Genomic DNA, 27,589 nt, shown 5'->3' with positions numbered 1-27,589 from the left:
AATCACACCCAGGATTTTTTCAAATCCAGATATAAGTAGCGGTATGTAGGTGTATGTAAATAAATCAACAAGCTCCTGGAAGGATTAAATATTTTTATAATAAAACATTTTCTCTAGAATAATAATACATTAGGAGTTAGCTTTCATAAAAAAATATTGGTTACAAACAAAACAACGAAGAGAAGGAGAGTTGTCAAAACCTCAATTATGATTGATAATATAGGGGACACACTTGTAACTTTTCCAGCAATGCAGTATACAAATTGATAACCTGATTTACACGAACAGTGGGTTTGAGAACATAATATAATTTATGTACATTGAAAAAGGAAGTAGAACATTATTTTACAGATTTAATTTCATTCCTTCAAGGTAGCTATGAGAACAAAACTCTGAAGGTTTTACACGATTTACAATCACAGTCTGGAGATGTGGTTGGGACATTTTACAAAATTTGTATATTATCAACACCATTTCTATAGTTCACTTTAGAATGAGTTCTAATAATATTAGTTTTTCTTTATAGTTACAATGAATTTCAATTTTTCCAACATTTCGAATGGTAATATAGTTTGTTATTTCTCCAGTAGGCCTAGGCCTATATTCTTCCATGTATAATGTTCCATATAATCTACTCCTAAAATAAGTTGTTCTCTGAGTTACTTTTCAAGAAAATTAATACATTTTTATACCGTGTATACAGAAAAAGAAAATAATAAATAAAACTTCAACAAGTTTATTTTAGTTATGGCGATAGTAAACATTTTGTAAGACCTGACTCCCACAGTCAACAAGTCTAACTTGAATTTAAATAAGAAATAAATTTTCAAGTTAACTAGCAGAGTAATTTTCATCATTTCGTTATTGGTTTAAAAGGTACCGGTAATGTACTAAAATAATGGTCATTTGTAATAAGAAGAGTTGACAGGAGACATTCAATGACTAACGATTACATAGGTTTTAAATATTTATTGGATAATTAATTTATTTTTTTCAAAACTTTTACAAATTCACGAAGTGAATACGAATCGTACAGTTATTGTGATGATTAAAGCAGTCACCCAAATTGGAAAACGATCCCTCATCAAATGACATGTCCAACATTACAAGGGGTTTGAACAGAAAATACATACAGGACAAACACAAATAAGGTATAAAATAATATTCTATAAAGCTAGGACCAGAAAAAATTTAAATATTTCCGTCAGAGCTATGAAAAATCTTTATTAATCAATATATAATGCAGACCAACAATTCATAACTATTATTTGAACATTCCTTCATGGGAGGAAAATAAATAACAGATATTTTAAAGTAATACAGAGCTCTTTCTTTTAAAACTTATTCAAATGAATGAATTTGAAGATATAGGTGGTTAGACTACTTTTTATATCTTAAACGTGTTTATATAATGCATCAATTTATCAAAATATTTCAACAAATATCTTAGTTTTAGATTTTTCCATTTCAAAGCAGTTCTACAACTACAAATATGAAAATTTCCAAGAGTTTAGAAAATTATTTTTCACCCAAATTTTGAATATTATAGAGCAATAAATATGCTACACCTCCTACAGCTATTTTACAGAAATTTCGATAATTGTTAAGTGATACAAGAGACGAGATTGACAAAAAGAAAATTGTCAATAACCGAATAGAACAAACAAAACGATAAACTGTACAAGATAACGATGAAGAAGGCACATAATTGATAGAATTTCGCCATCTTAAGCCTGAATTTGACACAAATATTATGAGCATAAAATATGAAGACTGCACTACAAATTGGTTCAAGAAATCTACGTATAATATCATTAGCGTTGTTCCTTGAAATTTTTTCATGCATTTGCACAATTTTTCCAAAAATGTTGTATATATAAATATCAATATCGAGTGATGGCTTCAAGCAAGGTAAATAGAATACATTGCATATTATTATAATCTAATATTACATTTATGAAGGTAAAAACAATAAAACTTTAGTTTGATTGAATATTTTACAACCTATTCTATTTACCTTGGTATCAAAAGTAGTACTTACATTGGTTTCTGTACATATTATATAAATAAAATAAGAATAGTTTTGAGTACACATATTTTCTCATCATGTAAAACCTCCCGAGTTTTCAAAAAAAAAAACAACTAATAACTCTTGGCCTCCAAATTAAAATCTATACTTAACAATAAATTTAGCTAATTTATGATGATAAAATGAACAAAACTCCTTGGTTAACAAGAGGTTTTTACTAAGAGAGAGGAAGGGAATATGTAACACATTGTAAATTGGATGCTAATCTCTGACATCCTTCAACAGTCAATCAGCAAACTTCTGCTCATCACTTAATAGTTGATCAGCTAGCCTCCGCTCATCATTCAACAGTTGATCAGTCAATCAATCACTATCTAGTTGTGCTTTTCAAAAACTATTCAAATAATTTCAGATATTTTCAACCTTCTAAAGACCCACCCTCTCAAACAACACAACTTTCTCGCGGAGAACAAGTTCTTCGTTACATAAATCATTTCTTTGACGCAACAATATTGTTCCAAGAAATAAATTATATAAATTTTATAAAAATATCATCATCATCTGCCAACAGTTGATACACACTTTCTAGACCGCACTATTTTGACCTCCATCTTGCTTTCGTTTCTTTGGCGATGGTTCTGAAATAGAGAAAAAAAAAACAATTAGTTTAAATTTCAATTTATTTATTCATCCTAAGGCAACACATTCATACCACCATATTAAAACATAGTAGTACAGACCATATTTACTATGATTTTAGAAAATGTTTTCAAACAAAAACAACATATCGATTAAATCGTTGTTTATGTTCCTCCACTGCTAGCCGACTTTGCCGAATGAAGAAATAGGATTGAAACAGTAGTGGCGATCATCATTTTCCATATATTGTTCTAGTCTCACACTGAAATTCTCATTAACACGAAAATAGACAAAAGTGGGTTGTCAAAATCCTCAAGATCTTCATGAAAGGCCACTCAATTCGGCCAAAGTGACTATCTGGTGTGCCATGTCTTCGAATGGAACAATTGGTCCATACTTGTTTGAGGATGACAACGGCCACGCGGTGAAATCGACTCACTATGTTCAAATGCTGAACAACTCCCTCATTCCTGAACTTTGACGATTTCATGTGAATGAGAACACTTCAACAAGGTGAAGCAACTAGCAATACGGCCAGAGTATAAATTGACCTTATGAGAAAATGTTTTCCCAAACCACTTGATGAGTAGGAACGGGGGGGGGCATCTTCAGGCCCACTCCATCACCCCATCTAAACTCGTGTGATTTCTTTCCATGGGGAGATCTCAAGTAAAAGGTTTTTGAGACTCGCAACAATACAAGACTTGAGAATGCTGATAAGACAAGCAATTCATGCAATAACAACAGAGGTATTACGGCGTGATGAGAATTTCAACGTGACAACTGAACAAAGTGCCGGTTGCACAAAAGCCGGTTAAATTTTAATCGTAATCAATTTCACGAGAACCAATCAGAGAAGTCTAATTTTTGAAAAAGGCTTCTCTGATTGGTTCTCGTGAAATTAATCAAGGTTAACATTTTACAGGCTTTTGTGCAACCGAGCCAAAGTGTGCCAAATGGAGGTCGCCTCCTTAGTGGCGTAATTTTCAGAAAGTAACAGTTTTTCTGTATAAAACGAAATTTCCATTTGTGTTCTTATGATTTGTTGGATTATACGACTTGAAAATATATTTTCAGTGAAGTTTATTTTGATGCCTTGAATAGTGCCTTTTGACCAACCTTGTAGATAGATGAACACACTCACACTAGGCTACTTTCCTTGCCATTATGAAATATTTCTCACTAGTAGGTAGGCCTACTCTTGCTTTGTATCGGAACTCCTTTTTCGTATTATTTGCAATTTTATCCAATAGAAGTACTATATTTACATTTTACTTTTTACTATTATTACAATGTATTTCACTACGTTATTATTTGATTTTTGGTCTTCAAAATTTAATTTTTATAATTTTCATCTCAATACTTATGTACAGTACATTTTCTAAATCAAATTACTATTACTATTCATTTTTATTTTTTATTGACTCGCGCTTCGCCCTCTGCACACCCGTGGGGTAGGTAGCAGTCAGCAGTCTCCAGATTTAGCTGATTAAAAACAAAAATTCCTTCAAATTTATATTTTTTGGAAACTTTTACTCGTTTTTGAAAAATTGTTACTCAGCACTCGATAAAGATACGAATGATTTCATTCATTAGTTTCATTCAAAATTTATCTAGTTATTCAAAGTTATAAAATATATCTAGTGATTTAGCTTTCAACATTTGTTCGGTTTGACGATAATCGCAGAGAACTGTTAAACACTAGAGGTTTTTGGAGCACCATGTTTAAAGCTCCGGGGCCAGTTGTCTAATACTCCAGTATCATAGCACGGAAATATCAGCGTGTTGGAGTTTTTTTTCAGCAAAAAGTAGCTGGTGACTGAACTGGTGGATGAATGAATGAATGAACTGACCATCTCCATCGTCGGCGTGGTCGTCTTCATCATCATCGTCATCATCTATTGTGCCATCATCATCCTCCTCGTCTTCATCCTCATCATCAAGGTCATCTTCCGAGCCATTCACCTCGAAATCATCGCCTTCACTCTCTTCCTAAACAACACACAAACAAACTAATTGTAAAAAAATTAAAATGAAATGATCAAATTATTATATTATTAAGGAAACTCACGCTGGTTTGTATCAATCCAAATTCAAGATTATCATGATACTAAAGATAGTAAAATCACGAGAATGTGTTTCAAATAATGCTAGATGCATGAGGGAGAATAGAGTAGCACGCATGCGCTCAGTTGTCTCAAGAATGGTAGCCAACCATATCAAGCCAGCTGTGTAAGGGTCAAAACAGTGGAACGGCGAAGGTTTAGGGTAGGTAGCGACGGCATAGGGTATAGGGTAGTGGGTAGGAAGCGACGGCATAGGGTATAGGGTAGGTAGAGAATGCAAATGAGTGTCGATCACTAATGTATACAGATGTCTCCGCTTTACTCTGTCGTCGCCGCTCCATAACTATGTTTTGACACGTTTGAAAACATGCATCATTTTTCAACACTGTCAGCTACCTTCTCCGCTACCCTCTAACTTCGCCGCTTCACTATGTTATGAATCTTATAATATTATCAAAATTATACTCACAGTGATGAACAAGTTCAAGACTCAATTTATAATGTAATTGAGTATTATTGAACGGTTATTATCAAAAGTATCCAAGAGTATTTTCAGTATAAACAGAAAGATCATCTTCAACGCGTCTCAAACACATTCAGTCATTAAAACATACTATACATAAACTATGATTTAATAGAAATTATATAAGTCGGGCAGAGCGTATAAGCCATGAAAAATGTATGACATAGTCAAGATAGTTGAATGATCATTAGTGAAACAGTTTTAGTTTTGTATTAAAAATGACTTACTTCAAGATTGTCGTCATAGACCGTCATAAGGCCAATCTCTTCAGTATCACCCTCTTCGAAATCGCCTTCTGCAACAAAAATAGAGAGTTTATATACAATAAATCTTTGACAAATGGATTGATTCTACAGCGGTTTATTATGATCAACACTATCTTCAATAGAATACGAACAACCTCCACTCCTCTTGTAAAGGAAAGTTGTGTCGTGTCCTAAAGACCAGTGACCTCCGGCGCAGAGGCATGGACATTGAATGTTAAAGAAATAAATGCGCTGCGCATCTTCGAAAGGAACATTATAAGAAGAGTGTTGGGACCAGTGAGAACAGCGGAAGGTTGGCGAGCAAGGAGTAACGCAGAGGTGAACGTGTTCCTGAATGAAGAAGATATTGTGCGTTTCATCAAAGCACAAAGAATAAGGTGGCTTGGTCACGTGACAAGAATGGGAATAGACAGGTTACCAAACAACTTGATGAACGCACAAATGATGGGGATTAGAAAGCGTGGAGGACCAAGGAAGAAGTGGTTAAGGGATGTGGAGGAGGACTTGCATATCATGGGAGTGCGGTCGTGGAGTATCCAAAAAGGTACTCTCAAAAAATAATACAAGAGCCACTAGATAGAACAGATAGGAAAACAGAACTATCTATTCTAACTCAAATAACTATTCTAACGGCACAAATGACTTTAATAAAAGTTTGAAAAGTATCTATTGATTATTACCTTCATCATCAGTATCATCGTTCCCATTGACTTCTTCGTCATCATCGGAATCATCTTCAACTTCCTTATCATTTGCGTCGTAACTGTAAAAAGCAATCAATATAATTAATTGAATTTTTATAAGTAATACACAAATAGCAGAATATGTGCATCATTGAAAAAAGAATCTTTCAAATTAAGTAAGAAACTGATACCACCCATGTTTTTAATTAATTTCCCACTACTCTTTCTATTAGAACATCTTTTATATTATTCAACTGATGATACCTGCAGATAATGTAGGACCGCTAACCTTTGTTTTGGCGCAAACGAATCAAAATCATTTGCCTAATTACACTAGCTGTCATCAAGTCTTTCAATATACAGTGTAACTTGGTTATGGCAGCCTCGGCCATAGTGTAAACACGAATATAACATAGTTTATTTATAGGTCCCACATTAACATTGATCCTAGAGATAAGGGCTCACAAACATTAGCTTTTCTCAACCCATTGAAGTCTTATGACTTTTTGTATCAACTCACTTCCCACAAGATTAGATAACTACATCTTAAACCTTTACCCTACAACGTATACATGAGCTACAAATCAACCGCATCTATCTGATCACTTAGAGATAGTGTTGACGATTTCTAGCCTGACTCCCTTCAGCACTGGAGAAGTAGATGATGGAAGTGCGAAAACTAGCTATAAGTATAGAGTGTTGAATGATACCAGTATAAACAAGTTAAAACGTTGTTTGGATGAAGTTGATTGGTTTGCAACAATCTGTACAGATAATGTAAATTTAGCATTCAATAATTTTATGCAGGTTCTGTCTAATAATTTCAAAAGATGTTGTCCTCTTAAAACTAGAAAAATCAAATTTTGTTAAAATTTGTTAAAAAATTTGTTAAAAAGTTTGGGTTAACAAGTTTTACTAAAAACCTTCGGCAAATACCAGCACGGGGAATACAGTCTCGTGGCAATAGAGTATGAACTTTCTGGAGGTGGTATGGATGTAATTGTTGCTCTTTTAGTATCCTCCAAATAATAGATTGATTGACATTAAACTGCACTGACAATCCTCTCGTGCTCTTTTCTGGATGTTCATAAATTTCATTAAGAGCTTGTTCTTTTAACTCAACAGTCATAGTAGATCGGGGTCTGCCTGCATAAATGTGCTCTTTGGATATCAAAGAACCTGTTTCAGACAGACGTTGATGAATAGTGGCAAAAAACCTTGAACTTGTATATACTCGGTTAGGAAAGTTCTCTTGATACAAACGTCTTGCTTCAGTACTATTACAGTAGTGTCCCATTCCATACATTAAATGCATGTCAGCTAATTCGAAGTATGAATAATGTCTAAAATTACCTGTCATTTTTTAAGAAGTTAACACTTAACACAAAAGTAAAGTGAAATGGTTACAAATAACTAGTTAATAGATTAAACAAAAAACACAGCGCGGTTACAGTAGGCCTAACTTACAGTCTGTTGTTTTGTTCAACAGTGAGCTAAAATATTTCTGAAAATAACTTTTAGCTGATAATTTATTTTTAATATTTTCTTATTTGAAACAAAATAAATCAGCAGTTATTAAAATCCATGTTTTATTTGCAATCAGCAACAACCTATGAGTTATTAGTTCCCTCCTCATAAAACAGCAAATTTTTGTGGTGTAATGTACTACATAAGAATATATTTTATTCAACTTTTATTAAAATTTAGTTTACACAGGTTACATAATTCTTTTCAGAATTAAATTCTCTACAATTTTTATTGCAAAAAATTATTTGTTTACTGGTTATTAAAGAATGTTATTGGGCATCAAACGTAGAAGTCAGTGTTTTTCTTCTTAGATTTTTTGCATATTTCAACTTTTTTCTCAAAAACTACTCACACTACAGCTTCCAGACTTGTTTTATTCAATTTTTCAGAAATTGTTGCATACGAATCCAGCATAAGTTTTTCAAAAACTCGTCCCCAAACAATTCAGCATCGGTGTATTTCACCAGAGCAACTGAATTCCGGGCGAAATCTTTCACCCTGTATAGCTCGCTAATGAAGCGTTTATTGATATATGTTTATTGGATTTTTTTTCTTATTTTTACCTCTACTATCACGTATTAAATTATTTTTCTATAATTATGAATCACCCTGTATAGGATTATAAGTAAAATCGCTTGCTTTTACTTATTAAAGTAAATTGTTGTGATTATTAAGTTCGATATAATTTCTTTCATGGTTTTTCTATAATCCCAATATAGTTTTGGAACTTGAAATAGTAAATCGTAGATAATAGCGAATATAAAATGAAAGGTAGGTAACGTAACCTGAAAGCTGAATTTCAAAAAAAAATACCATAAAACTTTTGAAATGTGTCATGATATTGTAATAAATTTTGTTCCATTGACAAATAATAAAGTTCTCATATCTATTTCTAGAAGCATGATGGAATTCTCATGACGATAGATTCCATAACATTTTAATGTTTTGTTTTATTCAGCCAATAAGTATGACGAAAATATTGTAAAGCACAACATTGAATATAAACTCTGGAAGAGCCAATTATTCTAGCCATAGTACTACTTGTTGAATTTAATAAACATGTAAGAAATTGAAAAATAACACACATGACCATTATTGTTTATATTTAGTGATATTATTATTTGGTTAATTATTTCATAAAATGTTATATTCAATTGAGCCACAAAAAAAATTGAAATTGGATAATTTGAAGTTCGATCCAATAAATGGGATGAGGAAATACACACAATTGAAATTTACATAGATTATAAATTAGATTATAGATATTTATTTACATATTTATATAGATCACTGGTTCCCGATAAGTTGTCCGCGAAAGCTCTAGAAGTGGTCCGCGAGAAGTCCGAGAGTAGGAAAATTGATGTTTTAAGCTTTATTAGTGTTTTTTAAAGTTATCTTTTTTGTCTAGATATCAAAGTACGAGTTCTCTTCGAAAATGATATATCAAACTCATCTTAAGTTCATAATATGTTTCCATCGGTAAAATAAGTGATAAGTTCCAAATGTCTAATGCTATAAGATAGGACTTGAGAGTTTGTTTGGAATCTTAATGGCGGATTTGTACCATGTGAGCGAGCTAACCAATCAGAAGCGTGAGTCAATGGCCATACTGTGGGTAATATAGTTACTGTAATCTATAGTGTCCTAGACCTATTTCAAGTCTAGTAGGGCCCAGTTGCACAACAGCCGGTTAAATTTTAACCGTGATTAATTTCACGAGAACCAATCAGAGAAAGCGTTTTTGAAAAGACAGCATCTCTGATTGGTTCTCGTGGAATTAATCACGGTTAAAATTTAACCGGCTGTTGTGCAACCGGCACTACGACTTGATGCAATAAGGGAAATGTACAATATTTTGCTATTGTGATGTTGACAAAGGAAGGGTCTCAATTCCTCTAGATTTCAGTTCATCTGCCCTATAAGGTTAGATAAACATAACCTAAAAGATTCAACAATACACAAAATTCAAAACAAAATGCATGTTTTCAACTTTTCATCTCGCAACAATTTCTATTCAGAGGCTGTTGATTATGATGAATGATGAAAAATCAAGTACCTTCAATCACATAATGTTTTAATCGGAAGTAACTTCATCCTCGGAGTCATTCAATAATGTTCAAAGAGGAGACATTTTTCTACAACTGCTCCTCATTTCGACCTTTTTGAGTATATTATTTTATCAAATTAGGATAATCAAAATGCCTTTCCAAACAGAGGCTAATCGAAATTTCTCTAATATAAAGGTATTTTTCTTATTTGGAGTACAAAATTTTAAATTGTAGAAATTTGTCGTTTTTAAACAGTAACATGAAATGATTCTATGAATAGAGTTCTATTGGATTGAACCAATGACTGAGATGAGTTTGCCTAGTTAAGTCTAGAACTTGATTTTAAATCCTACCCTCGGCGAGGATTTAAAATCGGACCAGTTTCAAGTTTTGGACTTGATAATTTTCTATAAATCCTTGAATCGGAAAGAGGCAAGAATTTAATTCAAGTCCTAGATTTAAAAGTCCTTTTAAGCGAAATTATAATTATAAACTCCGTAGCCTGATTAGAGAGACTTTAAATGTTCCACAACATCAACATTCACTCTACATACTTAATCCGTAGCCTAATGTACCTTCTAAACTGTAGAGTATATTTGTTTATTTTTTAAAAATCATTCTCTAATTTTTATTTGGTTGGTGTGATTAATTTACAGTATTTAATGATACACATATTCAAGACTATGTCAACACACTGGCTCGGAAATTCAATTTTTAGGGCCGGTTTCTGAGCTTGGGATTTAGCTAAGTTCTAGACTTTAACAGCTGGAATCAGAAAATTGGCATTCCAAAACGGGGCGTAGTCGCAGCAAAATAATCTTTATTTTCTCATTTCTATAATTGAAAACTTATTTTCTTGAAGAAATGAAACATTCCTAAATGATTCAAAATAACTGAAACTTTACACTAGGCTATATTCTCTTTATTTTATTTTGTGTTCAATTTTCTAGTTTTTCGAAATTTAATTTAAACGTGGACTGCGACTACGCTCAGTTTCGGAAAGCCAATTTTCTGACTCCAGCTGTTCATTCAAAGTCTAGAACTTGGCTGAATCCCGAGCTCGGAAACCGGTCCTCAATGTCTACACGTTACAACAGTATTGGTCTGCAGTATTGCTTTGCGTACGATAATGTAAGCATGTGATTTTTACAAGAGTAACAAGTGTTCCTTAATGAATAGCTTTTTACCAATTTTCAAAGCCTCCAGATTTTATCCTGTGGGGTTATCTTGAAGGTTTAAAAAAATAGGCCTTATACTCTGAATAAACTAAAACTGAAATTACAACGAAGATTAGCAATATCATTATTTAGCTTTCATTATCGTTACACAAAACAATACTGCAGACCTGCAGTATCATGTTCACTTTAAATTATTTTACATATTTTTATATATAAATAGTGATGCTATCTTGTGTGGTAGCCACAGAACGAATATAATATCCCACTTTTTACAGACATGCTTATTTGGATGTGTACAACATAATGAATGTACTGTGAAAAACTATTATTCAGAATAAAAATTTGAAGAACAAATTCTTCTCACCCATCTAAACATTTGAGACTAGGAAGCATTTTGAATACTTTTTCCCTGTAGTTTTCGTTTGCAGTGATTTCATTATTGAAAAGATCAAGGCTCTTCAACGCCTTAAGTTCTACCTGAAATAAAATGAATAGAAACAATTAAAATCTATACATGTAGATGGCATATGAAAATAAAAATTCTATTCATTCTACGATGAATAATAATTGCCTATACTTTTCATTCAGTTGCTAAGGATGATTCCCACAAGAACCATTGCCACAAGCTTGTGCGTGGTGGGTAATCTGTAAAAGCACATCTCAAAATGTTGATTCATTTCGTACCGAGATTTCAAAATAATCAACAGCTTGTCATGAAACTCTTCTAAGGCTAGCCTCTAACATGAAGTTTCACATATCTTATACGACTGACAGACGAACAGTCTCCGAATACTCCTGACCTGGAAGAGTACACAAACGCTACGATTTTTTCATCAGTCGGAACTATTTCAACAGAACATAATATGATACAAAAATAAGTCAACCTCAAATGGATCAGCGAAGAAATAACAATCAAGAGTCATAGCTAGACACAAAAAACTAATTGCGCTTTTACGATAGAAAATAATAATATTAAATTTCTCCTCTGTTCGCCTTCATAGGACTAAAAAATCACCAGGAAGTATCAAAGTGGTCAACAGAATAAAGTAAAACTTTTACTTCAAATTACAATTGAATAACCCTCATTTTAGTTGTTAACGAGAATAGAACATTCGTTCTACTTCAATTAGTGGGAAGAGGAGGGAAGTTTCACCTCGCTTTTCGAGACAAGCTTAAAATGAATCTGTTCCGTATAAATTAACTTACATCTCATTCAATTCATTTTATTATTTGTCAAAGTCTACACAACAGTAAGCATTGACTATAGTCATGTAGATTAAAAACATAAAATAATTATAACATTCATATAAGAACTTGAACTACAAATATCTCAATAATTAAAAAGTTGTTTAGTTTTTTGTTACTTTCTGGTGAATAATCTGAATATAACCTTGATTATTCGTATACTAGCGTAAATAAAATAGGAAAAGTAAAAGATTTGAGCAGAATCATGCTGTACTTTTCTTATCATTTATGTATGGGAACTCTTCAATAAATTGGAGACTGTGGTAGATATAATACTGTAACTTTCAAGATAAGCTATTGGTCAAATACTCCACCTTTTGACGTACAACTGAATTTCAACCCCTCATAAGGGGGCGACTTAGGGGTTGTAACTCAAATATTTTAAATGTAAATACCCATTGTGTGATACATAATTTTAAATCCTTGTCAAAACTAGAATGATGACATCAATAAAAATGTTCTATGATACTTGTATCCAAAATGGCGGCTGATTGAAGTTTGAGTTTTTAAAGAAATAATTGATACATGTTAATCAGCCGCCATTTTGGATAAAAGTATCATAGTACATTTTTATTGATGTAATCATTCTAGTTTTGAGAAGGATTTTAAAATGATGTATCACACAATGGGTGTTTACGTTCAAAATATTTGAGTTACAACCCCTCATTTCTTTAAAAACTAAAACTTCAATCAGGCGCCATTTTGGATACAAGTATAATAGAACATTTTTGTCGATGCCATCTTTCTTGTTTCAGAAACGCCTTCAAAATGATGCACTACAAAATGGGTGTTTACATTTAAAATATTCGAGTTACAACCCCTAAGTCGCCCCCTTATGAGGGGTTGAAATTCAGTTGTACGTCAAAGGTAGAGTATTTGACCAATAACTTATCCTGGAAGTGACAGTATTATATCTACAACAGTCTCCAATTTATTGAAGGGTTCCCATACAAATGACTCACTCTGTATATGTACAAAATTTAGTAGGCTATTTCAATTGTAAAATTATTCAGTTTCTTTTCAATGATTTTGTGATTACGTTTGTGGATATGATAATACGGATTTGGTACTTTACCTAATTCTGATTTACTAAATCCTAAAAGTGATAGATTTGGACAGATGGATGTTATGCTTTCAAACCAATTAATGCACATAATTACTGTATAAAACGAATAAATAATCAACTCACAAGTGGTTCGATGGCTTCGAGAGTGGTGAGTTTGTTGCCGCTGAGATTGAGATATGTCAGTTTGGGGCTTGTGTGCAAAACGGTCAGGCAGTTCGAGATCCTGTTATCGCTCAGTTCCAACTGAAAACAATTACAAAGAAAAACGTTAAAAATATTGTTAACAAGCATAATAAAAACCAAACATAGAAAAAACACAAGTGAATAGAACAGAGAAGTTGAATTGAATCGTAGAGGTTCGATCGATTGATTGAATACCTTTGATCGAAAGATCACAAAAAATCAAAATTAACTCACAAAACAAAACCTAACACAACACAAGAAATTGGAGAAGATTGATTGATTTAGACTCGTGTTGCAGTAGGACACCAGTGATGCCCATGTGTGATGACAGAAATTCGGATCAATGCCCTGCGATGATTCTGTTGAAGTAATACGGACTAACTAATGCAGACCCTTGACCCACTTGCTGACCCAGCCTGCTATCCTAAATGGCTTCATGAAGGACGGAGTAAGGAGTCCAGGTGCTAACTGACACACAACCCCTACAAGATTGAAGAGAGAAAAAAATTATAGTAAGGTCTTTCTCCAAGTTATAAATTTATATAGCCTACTGTCAATATACCCCCGGAAACCGGGAGAGCCATAATATAGACCTCAAAACATAAAATAAAGGCTCTACAACACCAGCGAGACACCATTTGTCTAAACAAACGGAGCATTAGTTTTATGGTGATTATTACACTAAAAACACCACTAGTGTATTGACGATGAGATCCAGCCTGATTTTTACGTGCCTTAAAGGTAAGGCTGCTTTCACATTGAATATGTTGTACGAAAATTTATTGTACAAATGCGTAAAAAAGCGCACAGTCGATCATCATGCATTGATCGCATTAATACTTAATGATTAAAAATAGCTTGATTGCGTTGTACATATTTTCAAAACTTTTATGTGTTTGCATGTAAAATCATAGGTAAAAACTTGATATCAATCTAGATATTATATTTTTAGTATAGATTAATGGATGACTCACCTTCCTCAAGTTTGGGAGAGTTGGGAATCCTTTGAGACTTGTGAGCCCAACATTTATTAGGCTTAAAACTTTCAGGTTCTTAAATTCATCTGTAAGACCGACAATATTGGTACTCCTGCAATTGTCCAGGTTCAATTCCTCAATCTGAAAAATTCAATCAGATGAAAAAATTGAACAGCCCAGCATAAATGTATATGAATGTGTATATAAGGTATTTTTAATCAAGACACAAGAACAGTACAAAACATGCCCAATTTGCAAATTTTGAAAGGAGTTTCAGGATATATACATGTGTTTGAAAAGTGTTTCATTTTTATCAATTTGAATTGTATTGAATTAATTTTATCTACTGTGAATTGGCAAAGTAGAAATAATTTTTTACACTAGGGTATGGGAAAGGGCTAATGTACTTGCCTTAATGTAAAGGAAATGTACTTTTGTATTTTATGACAACTATAAATTCAATTCATTTTGTTGAGCGATAAAAAAAGGTACCCTGAACTTGTTAAACGAATCAAGAGAGCATGTAATTTACGAACATCTATTCAAGATAAAACAGAAAATAACGGAAGCCCTGATTTCCAATGTATTTTTACTCTTCTGGGCAGAAAATAGACATGGGTTCTAATGGAAGCTGCGTACATACCTGAGCGCCACGAATATGCGCATTTCACTTTTCATCAGGTGGTTATATAATGTATTTTTATAAAATCAGTAAGGTACAGATATGAAAAGCGTTGATTCATAAGTTTGAAAAGTATCAGCTGGCGAAAAGCTAAATGTGCGTGTTCGTGGCGCTCAAGTCTGTACGCAGCTAAAGATAAAAGACAATGGAATGGAAATTAATTTTTCTTATGTAGGTCTATTTCTAAGCAAAAAATAAGATTCAATTTCATATGTTATCATGTTTCTAAATTTCAGTGAACCAGTAATAGCCTATAGACTACTTAGTTATTTTAATATTTATTATTATTCTATCGTATGGAGTCTTCAAATTAACTTACTAGCGGAATTTCATTGGAAGTTAAGATAAACAAACAGCAGAAAGGAACAATTTTTAAAAGTAACAGTCTACCGTTACAAGTAGATTCGAATAGCAAATCAAAGGAATATTTTTTTTTTTTAAGAAGATTCTAATAAATAGAGACCATTGAAGAGCTAGAATAATAGCTTTTATTGACTAAAATAAACTGAGATAAAATAACAAACTTTCTGATGATTTAGAATAATTCAAACAACTGATTCATGACATATGATTATCATATCATTCTTCCCTCCCAGTAGTGGAACCTACCGGGGCCAATCTACGAATGTTGACAGAAACTTCTCTTCCATCCGAAAGTCTTACTTGAGCGACATGAGGGTTCAAATGAATAATTTCTACCTTTTCAACTTCAGGATCATGCTTACTGCGTCTTACAAAGGTCTTCATCCATGCCTCCTTGGCGTTGATCAGCCAGGATGGCAAGTTTGTCATAGACGTGGGATTACGAGGATGAATGAACATTCGCTCGTGAGGTGTGCAATTGATGGTCGTGCAGAGAAGCGTGCGAATGCTGCTTAGTGATTCTAAGAGTACCTTTTCCCAGTGAGAAGTATCCATGTTCCTGGACCGTAGGGCTAAACGGATTGTCTTCCAAATTATTCCATTGTAGCGTTCCACCTGTCCATTACCTTGAGGGTTGTAAGGTGTTGTGGAACTGGTAGCTACACCTTGGACATTAAGTAATCTTTGACATCTTTTGATAGAAAACTGGTCCCTCTATCAGTGTGTATGTATGAAGGATAGCCGTATGTGGTGAATAAGTCATTGAGATTTTGAATTACTGTTTCTGATGACATGTCTCGACAGGGATAGGCAAAGGGAAATCTCGAATATTCATCCACAATAGTGAGGATGTACTTGTTTCTAGCTGATGATGGCAGGGGTCCTTTGAAGTCAATGTTGATCCTTTCAAAAGGCCGAGTTGCTTTTATCAATTTTCCTTTGAAACAGTTGAATCTTGGCTTCAGCTCTGAGCAGATCTTGCATTCCATGCAGACTTCTCTGATGTCATCTACCGAGTATGGAAGGTTGTGAGCTTTAGTCCAGTGAAAAAATCTTGTGATGCCGGGGTGGCAGAGGTCTTGATGATATTTTATCAAGTCTTGTTTTGATGTGATACATCCCATTATCACACATGCTCGAGAAAGAGCGTCAGCAGTTATGTTCTCTTTTCCAGGTCGGTAAATGATCTCATAGGTGTATTGAGATAGCTCAAGGCGCCACCTCATGATTTTTTCGTTCTCCACCTTGCCTCTTGCCGCGCTACTGAACATGAATGAAACAGATTTTTGATCAGTAATAAGTTGAAAGAAACGACCAGATAAGTAATGACGCCACTTCCTAATAGATTCTACAATGGCATATGCCTCTTTTTCAACTGATGAGTGTCGTTTTTCACTTTCGTTTAGCATTCGTGAAAAGTATGCAACAGGACGTTCATTGTAAGATAGTGTTGCTGCTATGCAGAAATCTGAGGCATCAGTCTCTACAGTGAGAATGCCTCCTTCATCAAAAACATGTATTACAGCTGCAGCTACCTCTTTTTTAAGATCTTCAAAAGCTGCAAGGGCCTTTCCTTGAAGAGGAAAGAGCGTACAGTGTGCCAAGGCATGAATTTTACTTGAAAAATGTTGTATCCATCGAGAGTAATGTGCGAAGAGGCCCACAGTTCTCTGAAGAGTTTTGGGATTAGGAGGTGGGGGCATTTTAAGTAGAGGCTCAAGGCGTTCGGGATCTGGACGTGATGATTTGTTTCCAACTAAAAATCCGAGGAAACGTATCTCCTTTTGACAGAATTTACTCTTCTCCTTGTTTATAGTAAGTGAGTTATTTGAAGCTGCTGCAAGAAACCGTTCAAGATTAGTGTCATGTTCTTCTTTTGAATTTCCACAAATTATGACGTCATCTAAATAAGCATAGGTATCAAATAATTTCTCTTTTTGTATGAGTGAATCAATTACTCTTTGAAAAGCTGAAACACCATTAGTGACACCAAAAGGAATACGACAGAACTGATAAAGTTTCCCACATGCTTCAAATCCTGTGTATTGCCTCTCTTCAAGTAAGATTGGTACTTGGTGATATGCGGATTTCAGATCTACAGTACTATACCAGGAATACTGAGCTACTTTGCGAACTAAATCTTCCATATTTGGAATGGGATAGGCGTCCAATTCAGTGAATTTGTTTATAGTTCTAGAATAATCTATAACCATCCTTTTTTTCGGTTATCGGGTTTAACAACAAATGCTTGGGCACGCCAAGGTGTGTGGCTTTCTTCTATGATGCCATCTTCCAGTAATTGTTGAATTTCATTGGAAATAAAATCTTAATCATCTTTTGATAATTTGCGAGTTTTGGTTGTAATTGGTTGACAATTGGGTTTTAGATGTTGAAAAAGGGAGCAAGGGGGAATTTTTGCTTGAGTTATTCCGCAAATAGTAAGAGGTGGCTTATTACCTCCAAATGGTATTTCTATACTGGAGAAATTGTTCATAAATTCGTGCCCAAGAATAATATTTTCACAGAGGTCTTGCATAAGCATTAAGGTTGTGTTTGTATAACTTTCTCCCTGAACTGTTAAATTCACGTTAACTTTGCCTCGGATTTGTGGTGTGAAGCGTTTTGAGCCTAAAGTTACTTTTCCTATCTCTGGTATAACTTCTAAATTCAGTTTTTTTGCATAGGTATTGTCAATAAAGTTGCCAGTTGCTCCAGTATCGATCAGTGCTTGACTTTCAGTTCCGTTTATGGTAATAGGAATAATAACCTTTGAAAGACATTTTTCGGCTTGCACTGAAGGTGTTAGTAATATCGAATTACTAAACTCTCTTTTTTTCTCTAATATTGAAGATTTTGAGTTACATACCCGAGCAAAGTGTCCCTTCTTACCACACTTCTTGCAGAATTCGTTTTTAGCTGGGCAAAATAGTCGAGAATGTTTTTTGTTGCCACAAAAAAAGCATGCTTGTCCACTAATACTAACAGCTGATAATGAGGAGTCTGAAGTGTTTTTTTGATTAGGAATTAGATTTGATGCATTTTCTGTATCTTTGCAAGCATTAAGCTCAAATGGAGGATTAGATTAATTGTAGCATTGTGATTGATCTTTTGCAGACTCAAAAGCTCTTGCACGATTAAGAGTTTCATGCAAAGACATCTCTGGGCTTTCTAAAATTCGTTGGCGGATTTCGGATGAATATAAACCTGCAATCAATGCTTATTTTATGTGCTCCTCTCGATTCTCTGTAGCAGAGATAGCTGTAAAATTACATTCTAGGCTGAGTTCTTTCAGTTTTAGGAAAAAATTATCGATGGACTCACCTTGTTTTTGTTTTCTTATAGAGAGAAGGAATCTTGTAAAGATTTTGCTTTTCTTCTTGATAAATATGCCTTCAAGGATGGATATACTTTCCTCGAATGTAGTACAATCTATTATCAATTTGTAATTTTCAGCTGACAGCAACTAAGATATCCAATTTCGTATCTTCAGTGTAATAGTTTCCTTTCAAGTAGGCATCCAGCATTCTTTTCCAGTGTCTCCATTCCATTGGTGCACTAGGAGAATCTGGATCCACACTTAGACATTTTGGTTTGAGAATTTTCCCAATTGATTCCGAGTTGAAAGATGTATCAACGGGTTCATTTCGAGATAATTCGGTAGGCTTATCCTGATTCCGTGATGGAGATTCAACATTATTTCGATCCCGGGTTTTTCTCTTTGGCATTTTGATTACCGGTACTTATTTTAGTCAATAAAATTGTAATAAATAGAGACCATTGAAGAGCTAGAATAATGGCTTTTATTGACTAAAATAAACTGAGATAAAATAACAAACTTTCTGATGATTTAGAATAATTCAAACAACTGATTCATGACATATGATTATCATATCACTTAGTTATTTTAATATTTATTATTATTCTATTGTATGGAGTCTTCAAATTAACTTACTAGCGGAATTTCATTGGAAGTTAAGATAAACAAACAGCAGAAAGGAACAATTTTTAAAAGTAACAGTCTACCGTTACAAGTAGATTCGAATAGCAAATCAAAGGAAAATTTTTTAGGAATGATTCGATTGTGTAACAAAGTTTTAATATTTGAAAAAAAAACTGGTGTGGCGCACTCACACAACTTCCCTTGCCGTTATTAAAATTGATCACCTGAAGCTAGTGTTCACGCGCATCTCAAGTCTACTATTCAAAGATCTGAGCCAGCTTGTGACAAGACAATAAAAGGCTGGATACACACGAGATCTGCTACCTCTTCATAGTGAATGATTTAATAGAATCAACAGTCTGTTGCCTACAGTTTGCAATTGAATAATCACATTTTCTCAAATTTCAGGCTTATTTTCGATTTTAGGTGAAAATGTTACTAGACATTAATTGTAGAGATGTTCATGCTGAATCTTTTTCGTTTAAATTATATCTGAGACCTGATATTTGTAAATCTAAAATCAAACTTTGCATAGATGAGGCGGAGCTCCTGAAATTTTTACAGATATGGGACTTGTGGCAGTTGATATAGCTTATCAATGACTATTTTAGGTATAAATTTGATCATAATCGTTGGAGCCATTTTTAGTCCGGACGCAAATGTCATGAATAAGGCACTCCGTGGTCATTTTTGAGTAACAGCCGTGGAAGATGTCTCAATTTCTTCGTTAGGTCTAGCATAATAAGGATCGTGATGATGATAAGTCGAAATCACAGGCAAACACCTCGGAAACAAGATGGCCGCCAAAATTTTTAGGATTTTGCTATATCGCTTGTATTTCAATAACCTTTCAAGATATTCAACCGTTTTTCTAGACGAAAATATTTTTAAAATCTTCCTCTACAATTTTTGTTTCATAAAATTTTCGTCTAGAACGCATAGATTGTTATTTTTGTACCTTCAAAAGCCAAAAAGCTCTTTTTCCAAATTCGTTCAAATTTCATTCCATTATAACTTTTTTCATGCAAGAGATACAGAGAAATTTTAAATCTATGAAATTTAGAGCTTTTTTTAACTTTGGAACGATATATCTTCATGCGCTGTACGTCAAAAATGAGTTCTCCAGCGCCCTCCAAAGAAAACCCTGCTTGATTTCTGGTGCGTTTTTCCATATGCATGAGGTACCTAACAAGCTAGAACTATAAAATCGATTTTTCATTACTACTTCAACATAGAGACTTGCAAATGGTCTCAATCTTTTCGTTACAACAAGACGAATAAGAATATTGATGATGGAAACAACGAAACTATTCGACATCATTGAAAAATACAAGATGGCGGTCATTATTGACAAACATTTTTATATCGCTTTATTCAGTTATTGTGAGAGATGTCGGATTGGTCTTACTATCAAAGTGTTTAGAATTAACCAAACAATGATGTTCGAGAGAATCATCTCATTTCAACCACTCTTCCAATTCCTATTTATTCAACTTCAAAAACTTGAAACATACATTTTTCGGGGACAATATTTTACTTTCCACCCTGTATATGTATTCGCAGTGGACAAACACTAGTATTATTGACACAGTGTTGTAGAATATTACCAATGCTTCAAAATGACATCTGGTTGGAGGCTGTAAGTCAATATTTTACGGCTGAAGTCATCGGAAAGAGTAAAAAGTACTGTTTGCAGAGGAAAACACGCTTTTTCCACCAAATGCCAATCCCAACAATTAGAGAACCGTGTAACTCATGACTCCTTGAAGGTACAGACTTGGGATGATATCAATCTATTTATAATGATGTGTAGAAAGAGAATATCCATGATGGCAATCTCAAAAATGTTTATCATCATGAAAAAAAAAGATGGCGGCAAAAATATGTCGATTTTCAAGAAATCGTCTGTAATTCTAATAATGTCGAGGATATCGGATCAATTGAGCCATCTGGAAGCTCCAAAATGATCATACTACAATATCAGAAAGATTTACCCAATTCCACCAACTTTTACTGTGGTGAATATAACTTCAAACTCTTGAAATTGACGTACAGAGCATTTTTGACGTACAGCGCATGAAGATATATCGTTCCACAGTTGAAAAAACGCTCTAAATTTCATAGATTTAAAGTTTCTCTGTATCTCTTGCACAAGAAAAGTTAAAATGAAATGAAATTTGAACAAATTTGGAAAAAAAGTTTTTTTTGGGCTTTTAAAGGTTATAACTAGGGTTGCCACCCGTGCTATATAATAAAGTATTGTACTTTATTTGGAGGTCTTGTACTTTATACTTTGTAAGCAAGATAAAGTACGCAAAAATACTTTATTTTGCTCAATAAAGTATTATATAATTAAGTAAGAGGAAATCAAAATATTTTAGGTTAGTAGAGTGGCGGAGACTGTTAGATTTAAACTAAATATTGGCTACATTCTTTCAGTGCATGTAATGCTGATGAGTTCAAGAATTTGTATAAAGTGGTTTCATATTCACTCTCTATCTCTGCCACTTTAGCATTTATGGAAAGGGTTTTTTCGGTGATGAGTAATGAGTAAGTGGAGAGATGAGAGGAGCAAAGCATCTTTGAAGCTCATAAGAAATAATGGACTAATGATTTATTTCAATTTAAATGTTGAAATGATGCTTTGCAACTCTTCACCAGTAACAATTATTTAGGCCTATTGATGATGGCCGAAAGCTATAAGAAATATATTTTCAAGCATAACTAATTGATTTTTTATCAGATTTAGAATTTATTATTAAACTAATTTTGTATTCCATTATATTCATATATTGTATTTTGAATATCCATTCAAAATTACTTTATTTGCATGGGCTACATATAAAAGTTATTAAAAACATAAAGCACCCTTAATTTATTTTTTCCAGGAGCACATTCAAACTCTAAAATAAAAAAATACTACTCAATTATCAGCCTTGTGGAGCACTTGATAGAAGAAAACCATAAATATATTATATGATTCTAATATGAAGATTTTAAACGTTGGAAGCAAAAGCAGTAAATTAAATTAATGTAAAAGAAAATTTCATATCTACACTACAGCAAAATTAAATAGTAATAAACTAATAAATATCATACAACTAGATTTAGATAATCCCATTTTTGATAAAATTATGCAAACCAAGAAATATAACATTATATGGAGGCGATAGTCTTATATGTACGTAAATTAGTCAATAGGTACTTTTTTATTTATCTATTCATTCTTCATTTGAACTTGAAAAATGGATAAAATAAGCTGAAACCGGTCGTTCTTTTAAAATATTTCATATTAATAAAGGGTGCTTTATGTTTTTAATGAATCATTTAGAATTGTATTTTGAGAAGTACACAGTAGGCCTATACCATCTTTGGCCAGAGGGGTGCAATTTTTTTGCATAATATTTCTTTATCCTGTGTACCTCAAATTATTTTGCAATAGCCTAGAGTTGATTAAAATGTTGAAAAGTAACAATATTATGCATTTTTTCAAGGCGTATAACTTACATTTTGAATTTAGAAGACAAACTCTGAAACTTTTTGAATTAAATAAAATAAATTATATGTCTTCTTCATGATATAATATTAAACAATTCTTCTGTAAGAGCGTGTGCTTTGTAACAAATGGAATTAATTTATCTTTTTAATAATTTATGATTATTTTTTTGTCATACCAGTATGTAATTGATAACTTTCCAAGCTATCATGTTCTTATTTGGATTTCTATCATTATTGATAGAATAATAATAATAATGGATTCTAATAGTAATCAGTGATATTCATGTCAATAATGTGTATTCTTGTGAGTATATAAGAATGCCACAAAGAACTATGCTGACTTTTTGAATAAACAGGTAAAAATGACATGTACTTTATTTAAACCTAATTTACTATATTTCTTAGGCCTGTGATCACCAATGAACTTTATTTTTCTTAAAAAAAAGGTGGAAAACCTAGTTATAACAAAAAACTAAGCATTTTAGAGGAAAACTTTATAGAACAAAAATTTTAGAGGAATATTTTTAAAATATCTTCGTCTAAAAAAACGGTTAAATATCTTGAACGGTTATTGAAATACATGCGATATAGCAAAACCCTGAAAATTTTGGCGGCCATCTTGTTTCCGAGGTGTTTGCCTGTGTTTTCGACTTATCATCATCACGATCCTTATTATGCTAGGCCTAACGAAGAAATTGAGACATCTTCCACGGCGAGAAAATCGCGAAAAACCCTGTTTTTGACAACATTTTTGCCATTTGAGCTGCTATCTTGAATTGCATTTGATCGAAATTGTTCGTGTCGGATCCTTATAGTGTTAGGACCTTAAGTTCCAAATTTCAAGTCATTACGTTAATTGGGAGATGAGATATCGTGTACACAGATGCACATACACTCATATACACACACACATTCACACCAATACCCAAAAACCACTTTTTTGGACTGAGGGGTCCTTGAAGCGAATAGAAATGTAGAAATTGGGGTACCTTAATTTTTTCGGAAAGCAATACTTTCCTTACCTATGGTAATAGGGCAAGGAAAGTAAAAAATAGGTGAATTACTTTATTCAACATTAAATTTCTAATAAAAGCACTAATCATTTCACAATTAGTTCAAGATTCTATATGCTTTACATAAAAGGCTAATTTTTGCAATAATTCAAAAACTGATGCTATGTGAATTATTATGATAAGCATCGTAGCCAATTATTTGGAGGACTACCGGTACGGTTTCTTTCATTGGACAAGTCCATGTGATAATAATTAGATTTGCGATATACTTTCGCCATCCAACAAAGACAAATAATTATCCTGATATTTTTAGTAAAATCTTACTAATTAGAGTTTGGAATACACAAAATCAATAAATAAGTGAATAAATATGTACAAACTAACAAAGGAACTACTTTTTATTATTGATCGCGGAAGTAGAACTAAATTCACTGCAAAAGCAATGCTTTCAGGTTGCAGAGAGAGATAGAGCACATCATAGAGGCACGATAAAGGAAAAGGAGTCAACTCCAGGTTGTTCCACGAGAAGGGTGTAGTGAAATTAAAAGCAGTTTGTCCACATTTTTGCCACAATTATCACACAGGTCGATCAAAAAAGTAGTTAAAACTATTAATAAACATGTAAAGTGCATGAATAAGTAGCGTTTGACCGTTTAATACAATCAATAATTGTGTATCAAGCTCATTTTGTTGTTGTGTTCAACAGTCACTAGTGCGCATCGGGAATAGAAAAACATGGCCGACTTTCGATTTCAGACATAACATACTCAAAAAACCGCGATGATATTAAACAAATAAAACTAGCAGCCTTGATTGTTAAAACACTAAAACTTGATAAAAATCAAACTAAAAGCCGCAAAATATGATTGTTACATAAAGGCATTCCATTGTTAATACCTATTAAACCAATACGATATCCTCATTGACACGAACACGAAAATAAAAAGACAAATTTGAAAGTGACTCAAATTATTAAAATTAGCTCTAAAACGGCATTAAATGATTTCAATCCACCACTAATTCAGCTATATTTGATATTAACAATTCTTAACAGCAAATTAATTCAGTTTAACCTTCAAAATGGCTACCATAAAAATTGTAAACATTGAGGTGAATTATTGAATAATAATCAATAAGGACGTGAATGATATTAATTAAATTAATACTAAAATAAAATAATTCAATTTTGACAAAAATATAAACAACAAAAAGTGAGCATAATTGATTTTATTACTACCCAGCTACTTATTCTAAATAAAAATTCGAACAATTAGAAAATTATGCAAATCAATTTCAATTGAGTTTCACTAAACTTTCTGAACATAAAAAATACAATCTTTTCAAGGAATTTAATGAAAGAGCAATAAATATGGAATAAATCAGTCTTACTAAATAATTACAATAAGATTTTGATGTGTATAGATTTCAATTTCTAGAAAAAAATCCAAATCTCACATGGCTACATAAATAGACTTAGTATACATAAATGGTAAAATAAAATTAGGTACTAATTTTTATATTTTGGAGAATCCAATATTGATAGTTTGAAGTGAATTTGCTTCAAATTTGAAATTTAGGGGGGAAATTGAAGTATACACAGGCATGTAAAACCCAAGGACAAGTAATTGAATTCTAGTATTGTTGTCAAGTGATTGGAAGCGCATTTGGTAGAATATTTAGGGTTGATGTTCAGGATTAGCTTGTAGGAGGATAGTATTTATGATAAACGTGGAACAAATCTGGAGTAGATCTGGTACTGGCATACATGATACAATACACGAATTTTGTTGGTTAATGTCGTTTTATAAAATAAATAATTACTGTTGCTAAGAATCCTACCTCTGCTGGATTCCTTCCCCGTTTTTCAAGCTCAATCCTTTTCTCCATTGTAAATTAACACAAGTTGTTTTGTCCCGGCTCGCTGGTTTGTTTGTTGCTGGCACAAAACTTGACGATTCCAACACACACAGAACGAAATACAGCACAGCACGAATGAAGTCGAAACAAGAAGTGCGAGTTTGATTGAAATTGCCAGTGGCCGCTACGTTTAGTCGAGCAGCACCATCAGCAATGGCTGTCTAGAGGGGTCTGCACAATAACAACGGCGGGAAGCCGACAAATGTCTGTACTACTTTCGAAGTGGCCAATCACACGCTGCGATTCAGACGTGCAGCGCTACATGTGGTCAACTGTTAAACTGCACTCAAATTCAAAATAATGCCGCCAAAAGGAAATTTATTGATATTCCAAGTATGAAGAGGCAGGAATAGTTTTGTATATTATTTACAAATGATAATTTTAATAAATTGAATTGATAAAATAGGTTTTAGTATCTGAAATACTTTTTATTTTAAATTACATCATGAACTGTGGTCATTTACAGGCTAAAAATATAAATTTAAAAAGTAAAAACAAATTTGTAATCACTAACTTTAATACGGCTAAATGACTATCATAGTTTTTAATTATTTTTATTTATTCTATAATATTGTAACATCAAACTAATAGATCTGGATGCGATTGAACTCCATTGAATTATAATTCCAATTCTAATCCAGCCTACATCAAAACAAGTTTCAATGTGTTGAACATTTTTATTTGCATACATAGTATTTATTTGTGTACATAGTAATACATTATTAGAGGATAATATTCACATAATTTATATTTCAACATTGTTTTTAGATAATACTAGTATAAGAAATTAATACAGTAGCATAATAATTATCTTTCAATTATTCATCTATGCAGGATAGCACTGGATGAATTGGACTTTGAATAATTCAATTTAAGCTTTAAATTTTTTGATATACCGGTACCGTAATAGAGGTTTATATCGCCAGACGGTACTACAGGTATGATAAGTGCCTGAAGTGGATAGCATAACAATAATATATTAATTTTTATTCTCAACTCAATCCACTTCTTATTCTTCTTTTTTCTTTTAGTCGTAGCAATGCAAATGATCAGGTAGAGCTGAAAATTATTATTACTATGGTCCAATTTATAAGTCCTGCTTATTCCATGCATTTGTAATATACCACAAGGCGTACCAAGTACTTTAGTCACTGGGTGTACCGCAGGACCACAGGTTTTTAGAATGTGTTCCATATACTACCAAACGTATCCATATATATAAGTTTGTAGCGTGAATGTTGATGTTGTGGAACTTTTCCATAATTGAATAGACTTGAAACGTTGTCAAAAAGCCACTTTAATTTAAGTGGTTTTTTGAAACGTTTCAAGTCTATTCAAGTATCCATTATATAATAGCATACCGTACTACTGACCAACCACAAAATTATTGAAATTACTTTTGACAAAGACATACACGAACACACGCATTATACATTATAATAGATTATTGGAAAGGAATAAGAATAAATTTTATCTAATATTCCAAAGTTTTAATCAATTTAAAATTATTCGTGAATAATTCCTTCACGCCTTGATGCTTTCCTTATTACACTGATATGTTCAATATATTACTGCTTCTTTAAAGAGCGACTATCAATCTACATGATTTTTATTACTCTCCATTTGGAAACCGATTATTTCGTATTACTGTTGTATTTGACCTTTCAACTTGGTGGTATACAGAAAATGTCCAAAGGATAATGCAGCCTTCATTATCTGGAAAAAGACAAATTGAAAACTTATATA

At 32.9% G+C, this 27,589-nt stretch overlaps 2 protein-coding genes across 5 annotated transcripts in view; both read right to left on the bottom strand.

Moving 5' to 3' along the window:
* Positions 1–73: 73 nt before the first annotated feature.
* On the bottom strand, positions 74–26,018 carry LOC111055499 (acidic leucine-rich nuclear phosphoprotein 32 family member A). Its single transcript, XM_022342715.2, has 8 exons — positions 25,766–26,018; positions 14,428–14,571; positions 13,394–13,513; positions 11,324–11,436; positions 6,204–6,286; positions 5,485–5,552; positions 4,522–4,660; positions 74–2,667 (listed from the first exon to the last, which is right to left on the bottom strand). Exons 1-8 carry the CDS (start codon positions 25,811–25,813, stop codon positions 2,615–2,617), a joined length of 768 nt encoding a protein of 255 aa, XP_022198407.1. The 5' UTR covers positions 25,814–26,018; the 3' UTR covers positions 74–2,614.
* LOC111055497 overlaps positions 26,004–27,589 on the bottom strand; it is a 31,505-nt gene continuing 29,919 nt past the window's right edge. For 3 of the 4 annotated variants that reach the window (XM_039434283.1, XM_039434282.1, XM_039434284.1), the window contains one exon: positions 27,421–27,559. In XM_039434283.1, the coding sequence (XP_039290217.1) occupies positions 27,488–27,559 (72 nt within the window). In that variant the 3' untranslated portion in view covers positions 27,421–27,487. Of the gene's footprint in view, positions 27,560–27,589 lie in introns of all 4 variants that reach the window. The other variant, XM_039434281.1, reaches the window with a different exon arrangement.

This window comes from Nilaparvata lugens, chromosome 8 (assembly GCF_014356525.2).
Source record: "Nilaparvata lugens isolate BPH chromosome 8, ASM1435652v1, whole genome shotgun sequence".
NCBI lineage: Eukaryota > Metazoa > Arthropoda > Insecta > Hemiptera > Delphacidae > Nilaparvata > Nilaparvata lugens.
This window is presented reverse-complemented; position numbering and strand designations above follow the sequence as displayed.